At 40.2% G+C, this 8,125-nt stretch overlaps 1 protein-coding gene across 1 annotated transcript; it reads left to right on the top strand.

Annotated features, from left to right (window-relative positions):
- Positions 1-47: 47 nt before the first annotated feature.
- On the top strand, positions 48-3,623 carry LOC112156069 (zona pellucida sperm-binding protein 3). Its single transcript, XM_024288217.2, has 8 exons — positions 48-430; positions 529-635; positions 1,733-1,836; positions 2,440-2,614; positions 2,708-2,825; positions 2,895-2,977; positions 3,045-3,148; positions 3,227-3,623. Exons 1-8 carry the CDS (start codon positions 68-70, stop codon positions 3,283-3,285), a joined length of 1,113 nt encoding a protein of 370 aa, XP_024143985.1. The 5' UTR covers positions 48-67; the 3' UTR covers positions 3,286-3,623.
- Positions 3,624-8,125: the final 4,502 nt, after the last annotated feature.

Below are 8,125 nucleotides of genomic sequence, written 5' to 3'. Positions count from 1 at the left end.
TCAGAGCTGATTAACCTCAGCTGTGATCCTCCTGCCTCCAAGTAGGGACAAAAAAAGGTTATTGAAAATGCAGCAAACAACGCGTCTTATTTATGTTTACTCCGCGGTTCTAGTTCTGTACAGAACCGGGTCAGTCGGGGGTTACTCGTATCAGACCGAGCCTCTGTTCCGGTCCTACGCGGACCTGGAAGCGGCCTCGGCGTTGGGGCGCCGTTCCGCGGGGGCGGAGGAGGTCTACGCGGTGAGGTGTGAGGAGGACAGCATGGAGGTGGTGGTTAGGGCTCCCCCCAACGAGTTTGGCTTCTTTGAAGAGTCCGCGCCACCCCGGCTCGGGCTCTCCGGCGCGCGAGACCACTGCGCCGCCAGGCCGTCCGCGAGCGGAGACTACGTCATCCGCGTTCCGCTGAGCGCGTGCGGGAGCTCATTGACGGTCAGCGGGGGGCGAGGGGGGGCTTTCACCGTGTCGCAGCTGCTGAATGCTGCCCCCTAGCGGTGTAACCTGAAAGTGCTGTGTCCTCCACGCTCTAGTTTACAAAGAGTGCTGTACTTTTCAGCAACCTGCTGCTGCTGCCTCTCCCATCATCCATCTGGGACGTGAAAGAGGCCGCCATTCCCGTGCTGTGTCAGTACAAAAGGTGAGGAGCAGCTCAGAAAATATACTAAAAAAACTCGATTATAATTTTAATTTTTTGTATTTTTTTTCCCCAAGCATAAACAGACTTTTGTGTTAGTTTTATCATGAGGATGTATGATTTTTACCGCCACCCATAGACTTGTAGTATCTCTGATTATAATGATAATATGATTATGAAATAAGTATACAGCCTATGCCCATACCCACAACAAATTCATGAAAAAACTGCTTTTTTCAAATTGGCGGCTTTCCTGTTAGTTTATCTCCATAGCAACCATTTTATTTTTTGTTCGTCTGGGGGTGACGAATAGGTCGATGTCATTTTTAGAAGAATTGGCAAAAGTAATTTTTTAGATTTCCTTAGCAACCGAGGTTTTTGTAAACCACGCCCATGATTCTAGTATGTTTATATTGTATGTTACATTATTTTGTTCAGCTTAAGCCAAGGATTCATATATTGGACTTTCACAATAAAATATGCAAACAACAGGATAATCTTATAAGAATAAATGAATAAAAATTAAAAAATGAATCATGTCAGAATAAAGAAAACATCAATTATAAAAATAACTAATCTTAGAATTTTTGGCAGCTAAACTCAAACCTAGAAAATGTTTTTGAATGCTAAGCAGGGGCACAGCAAAAATTTCTGGGGGTCCCAAGAAAGCGTTCTCAGGGGCCCCCTCATAAATGGTCCTTTGTGAACTGACGCTCACAAATTTAATGAATTTTAATATAAAGACATTTTACATTTAGTTTTAAATTCAAGATAGAATTGTCTTGTATTCTTTTTTAAATTATTTTTAACATATTTAATTTCTTTTTATTCTTTGCATATTTTAAGTTTGTTGCTAAATTTTATTGTAAGTTTGCAAAGTTTATAGAAGTTTTATTTTTAAATCTCCAATTTGAAATATGAGAACCTGGATGACAAACTAATACTTTAAATGAAAGTATTTTGTTTAGTCGTAATTTAAAGTTATTTGAATATATTACTTGTACACCAACCTTCTCCACTCTGTTGTTCTTCAGGTTTTGCTGGTTTTTAAAAACTAACTGTGTGAGTTTGAATGTGAGTTTCTCCTCTGTGACCTGCAGGAAGTACACAGTGAGCAGCGGAGAGCTGAGGCCGACCTGGACTCCCCACATCTCTGTGCAGTCCGCTTACCTCCAGCTGGACTTCCGCCTCAGACTCATGACTAGTGAGTTCCCGGTGGATCTACCCCACCCACGCCGACTTTGACGTGTCGTAGTAGCACACACTGAAAGGGAGGAAAAATGACTTTCTAAGTTGGGCGAAAACTGTAAAAACTTCACAACTTGGTATTTTGCGACCTGGACATAACAAGTGTGGAAGTCCCCGATAGGAAATGCATTACTTCCATCCCTCGCGAAATCAGGCCCGGAAATCTTCACCATCACTTCCTGTTACGTCTACCGCCATATTGCAACCCCTCAACAGCGATTGGTCCAAGTCAGTTTGAGTCACGTTTTTAAAGGAACTACTGCTGCCAATCATGAGTTGGCTTGTTCAGTCTTGTTCGAAGTCCACACCCCGCCCACTGGGGAATCTGTCAATCAATCATTTGAGGTGGGGCCGTGGAGCACTACATGCTTTTACCGGGATTGGTCAGTTTATAACTTGAATAACTTGTGATCAAGAGAAGAAGAAGAAACACGAAAAGGGAGGTGTTGCTATGTCCATTGATGTACATGTCAATGACAATTCTGTAAATTTAAATTAATTATACTTTGGTTGTGCCTTATAGACTATATGACATACTGTGTTTTATTTGCTCTCACAGGTGACTGGAGCTCTGAAAAGAAATTCCCCGTCTACTTCACGGGAGAGACGGTCCACATGGAGGCCTCCGTGGATCATTATAGGCCCTCTCTGCGCTTGTATGTAGGCAGCTGTGTGGCCACTCTGACCCCCGATGTGAACTCTCACCCCAGATACCCCTTCATAGACCACCGGGGGTGAGGCCCGCGTCTTCTGCTGTCCCTCCGCCCGAGCGGATGTCAATGACGACATGCGTTTGGACCGGAAAGAGCTTCCTCTGTTCTCTGCAGATGTTTCGTGGACTCCCTGCTGAGCGGCTCCAGATCTCGCTTCCTGCCCCGAGTTCAGGATCAACTCCTCCATATTCAGCTGCAGCCTTTCCTCTTCCACGAGGACCACAGACACAATGTCCGAGCCAAACGAGAGATTTCTTTTGTGTATTTAAGAGTTTGATCATGTGACCTGCTGTCCCTTCAGATGTACATCACCTGTTACCTGGAAGCTTCTGTGGTGTCAGAGGAGGAGCCAGAGAACAGGGCGTGTTCTTTCATCAGTGGGAGGTCTGCTTTTATAGCTTTGGGCTGTCGGTTTCTTGCATGACGTAACTAAAACAGTTTTTTCCTCCAGATGGAGGTCGGTGGATGGAGACGATGATGCTTGTGAAAGCTGCAGCAGCACCGCCGAGTACGGCCACAAGAGGGCGCAGAGGAGTCAACGGGGGCACGCACATGGTGCAGCAGTCTCCTCTGACCATCTAAAACCTGCAGTTTGTGGGACGAACGAGTAACTCTGATTTCAATCTTCTACAGAAACCACCGTGGGTCCAATCGTGTTCCTCCCAGAGCACGACGACTATGAAAATGAATGATTGTGAGAGGAGGAGGATGAGCTTAATGCAGACACTAAGTCACAGGACATGTGGCTGATTTATAGATTTTTCATAAAAATCAAATTAAATGAAAGCTGTTTTGATGTTGGTTGTGAGCAACATCTTTTTTTTATCCACTTCAAGACATAATAACATCATCCTGATGACTACAATTCCCAGAATCCCATCACGCCCTGTTTGGTATAATTGAAAAGCTCCAAACCTTCTCTGTAAATAACTAAAAATGACCTAATTCAGTCGTATGCAGCGGTCAGGAGGATGTAGAACATCAAGACATTTTACATATGGCTCTATTAAAGACGATAGCTCAAATTTTAGATGTCTTTGTTTCGCTTCTGCTTGAAATTCTGGTGGTTTCTGTCCTCTGTGCAGTCGTTGGTTCATAAAAAAATCCTCGTTTTGATTGGATGAAGCTCCAAAAGCAGAACTTGAGGAAGTTCTGGTAACAAGTCGTTTCTTTTGGCTCAGCTCATAAATCAGCTCAAGGATCTTCTCTTTTTATATTGTAATGCCTGTTTTAGACATTCAAACGTCTTGTAGGATGTGGTGCATGCTGGGAGTTCAACGAGTAGTAAAAACTGAGATGCTTTTGATGGCAAAAAAAACTGAAAAAAAATCTGGTATTTTTTATGCAAAAGGGACCAAGCTGCAGAAAAGATGGTGATTGAAAATCATTAGCTTGAAACAGAAATTTCACAAGATTTCAGAATTGTTGCCACTTTTATTAAAACGTTTTAATTCAGATTAACGGTTTATTGCAGGGGTGGGCAAACTACGGCCTGGGGGCCACATGTGGCCCATAAAACTATTGAATCTGTCCTCTGTCTAGAAAACAACTCTACGTTGATGTGGTTTTTTAAAGATTTACTGTTTTTCTAAAGTTCGTGTGTAATTTCTGAGTTGGACAGGCGTTTTCCCACCATTCAAACAGCACACAAACGCAGCATTTATTTGAGTTTGCATTTTTATCTGGAGGATATTGTCAAGTTGGTGCAGCTGGCACTAAAATGAGAAAAGTCAGTTTTGAAATAAAAACTCCAATATTGAAATATATTATTTTTTTATTCAAAATTAGTATGTCTTTGTCCAAATTCTGTGTTAATTCTGTCTCTTATGAGGAGGATTACTAAAACACACCACACATCTGCTCCTGGTCTGCTTTGATCCAACTTTTAATAACCATTTATAACCTTTTCATAATAAATTGATTTATTTTTCTAAACATGTTTTTTTTGTATCTCATTTCCTCATCAACCAACTCGAGGAGCGGAGGATAAACAACTTGGGGGCTCGTCCGGGATACTTTTTGATTTATTATAGGTTATTATCAGCCAAAGCCAGCAGTACTGGATACTCAGCATATCAAAACAAACAGAAGGCAGAATTTCAAAAGGTTTATGACGGAATAAGAATGATTCTTGATGCATACATGACTTCCTAATTTGTTATGAGTACAGGGCACCAATTTCTATGATACATAACACTTCATATTGGTAAAGTGTTGCATAGGAATATTAGTGAAAAGATGCTTTAAAGTGTTGGTTTTTGGTTCTGGATTTCCTTACGACTTAAGGTTTTCAGCCACTATCTTTTCTGCAAACGGGTCCTCTTTTTATTTATTTATTTATTTTTTTTTGTACCTCTTGAACTTTAATGCTCTTTAAGTCCCACTCCAATTGTCTTTGGATCTATTTTCAAAGCATTCCCACGTTGCTGAGAGCTCTCTGTTTACATTATGTCTCGGACAGTTTTGAGGCAGATATCAGCTCAGACAAGGAAAACGAAGACGTACATGGATGTCATTGTCTAGTAGGGAGCTCGCACTTTGATTTGACCAAAGAAACCCAATTTTTTTGGGTTAATTGTCCTAATTTATGTTTTCCATCATCAGAAAAATGCTACAAGAACATGAAAAATATCTCCGTCAGAGAGGGTCTTTAAAGGTTTTAAGATCACATGAAGTAAAAAGTGGAAGATTTTATAGCATTTTAAAAAAAGCAAAGTTTTCACCTCGAAAATATCAACAATTGGAGACAAACTGAAGACACAAAAGAGGTGATTTTGTTAATCTCGAACACCAAAGCAAACTTATACCTTGAAAGAACGTTTTAGGACTCTTCCAAACCAGAGAAACTCCTCCAGCTCTTCCTCTCCAACATCTCCGTGGTTGTTGGTTAAAACAACAATCGCAGCTCCTCTTCACTCCTGCCACACATGTTTCCCATCAAAGCGCTCCTGTGAACTGCCGTCATTACAGTTCCGGATGAACGTTTTCAAGCGGCGGAGGCGAGCCCAGGAGTCGAGCGCTCCAACAAAGGTGCATCATGTTCAGTTAGCTCATTTATCAGCGTGACGCCACCGCGAGCCAACAGGACTGCAGCCCGAGCAACAGCTGCCAGTGTCAGGAACCACTCTGGATTACACTCGGAGCTTATAAACTTTGTTTTGGCAAAAGAGTCGGGTGTGAGGCTCCCTTTACAGATGCTGCATTTCCGCTTGTTTCTCCGATTTGAGAACTTTATCTGAAAGAAAAGCCTTTAATTTGTGATCATCTAGTTGAGATAAATGCTGGAGACACTGAGGGTTCGTTATGTCATTGGAACCAGAAGCTAAACCGCTCACACGTGTTTATCCCGTCCCCAACCATGAATCACAGCTTCTTCTACGTCTGTTTTATTTTCCTTTTCAGAAGTAAGAAACCCGTCTATCAGCACCTGTTCCTCGGAAAAGTCGAGGTCAAAACCACAAAACTGCCACATTTGGATTCAGATCTTATTATTCACGTCTGTTTTTAAAGATCCAGAGCCTTCTCTGGTAAAATCTCCCATCAAAATCCTAAAAAATTAACTTAAAATTAGGCGTTTAATTTTGCTTTTTTAATGGGCTTCAATCTGGAATACAATCTAATATTTGGAACACTTCATTTTATTATAAACCAAAAAATATTGGTGTTGATCTGTCTTTTGCTAATATTCACTTTTATGTGACATTAATCTTTGTAAATTTCACAAACATTATTATATTTTTGCCCAAATACTGATGCCATTCTGTTCACATTTTTATTTTTAAAGCGTTTCAGGTTTTTCTTCATTCACCCCGTTGGGTCAGAAGAAATGTATTTATGGAGCACAAGTAAAACCACAAAGTGCTTTACAAGACATGATTAAAAGGGAATTCAATTGTAATAAAATAAAATAAATATAAAAATAAAATAAAAAAGTAACCAAACAGAAAAAGGATGATTTAAAGTCCATCTGAATAAAAATGACTTTTTTAAATGACATTTTTAAAAGTGCAGACAATTCATATAAATTCAAAAAATATCAGTAAATTATTATTATTCATTTAATTTTTTTTACAGATGATGGAGATTCAATTAAACAAAGTTGTTGATTTGTAGATTTGAACTTTGTGATGAAGGTTTTCCCTTTAACGTCAAAGTGGATGCTAACAACAGACGTCTGACTTTTAAGGTGGATAAATTAAGTAAAATATAAAGGTTGCAACCGTCATAAAACTGGTATTTTCCAAATATGATGTAAACTTGAATCCACCATGGCTCCAACTTTAGTATCTGCGTGTGTGAAACAGTCGAGTCGGTTGTTGCGTATTAACCAAATAAACCAAAATAAATCCATATCCGAAGAAAGACTTCCGGTTTTATCTGTAAACAGCATCTTTATTGTTTTTTGAAGTCGAAGGCTCTTCTTTGATGTTTTCACTGGTTCTGTTCTACCCGAAGAAACTTTCCAAATACGTTTTATTATTTGGTTTTTGCTAGCTTTAGCTTTGGGCTACTAGCTTAGGAATCCAGGTAGGCGCTTTGAGTCACGTGACAGACAATGACAGATGTTGTGAACAGAGTATGGCAATTTTCCAAAATAAAATGTCCTTCAGGATAATAAAACTAAGCTAAACAGAAATAATCTAAGTTTGCGCATGTATTTCTTTTTTTCTGTTACCGAATTACTGAAGTTACTGAATCCTTCTAACTTCTTCTTTCTATAAACTGGAAAAGTAAAAATGGTAACAGGCCCTCTAGTGGTTATACGGTGAACAGCACTTTCATTTTTTTTTCGTTTTGCCTTTTTAATGTGCTTCAACCCGGAAGTAATATAGTTTCTGCTGGTCCAGATCCTAATTATTAACCTGAAAGCCATTGGTAAGCAGAAGAACACTCACTCGTGTATTAACTGATACAAGAAAGAAAATGGAGCTCAAATGAAAGTCTCCTCAGAGTTGAGAAATAAACTAACGGTGCACATGAAGTAATGCTTGAAGATGTTTGCACGTTCACGTCATTTTTGATTATTAAGCAGATGTAATTTGCCAATAAAGGTCTTGAGAAATCTCTATTTTTTTAAATATACTGGGTAACTTTTTGTGTTTCATCTGACTGTTGTTGTGTTGTTGTGTTACAGTGCTGGCTGGCTTCAGTGGAAAGCTTGGCAGCTCCGAACACCTGACTCAGACCACCTTCAGAGCTCACTTAAGCGGTTTCATGTTTACTTACATCATTTCAGGGAGGATTTCTGTCATCAATTACAATTTGTAATTCTAAAGTTCCTCATGAAACGGCCCCTCTAATATCTCCCTCCCCTCCGAGTCCACCCCCATCTGTTGTGTCTCCGCACTTGCCAGAGTGCATTATTGACGCACAAACTTGCCCCCCTCCCAATTTACCATATTGCACTTGTCCTGCATCCAAGCATAGCATGTCTTAAGTGCACTGTAACAACACACAGCCAGCACACCTGGGGAAACATTCCTCCAGGGAAGCCATCAATCAGTTTTATGTCCTTCTCTGGGAAAGTTTCCT

This window comes from Oryzias melastigma, linkage group LG18, assembly GCF_002922805.2.
Source record: "Oryzias melastigma strain HK-1 linkage group LG18, ASM292280v2, whole genome shotgun sequence".
Lineage (NCBI taxonomy): Eukaryota > Metazoa > Chordata > Actinopteri > Beloniformes > Adrianichthyidae > Oryzias > Oryzias melastigma.
This window is presented reverse-complemented; position numbering and strand designations above follow the sequence as displayed.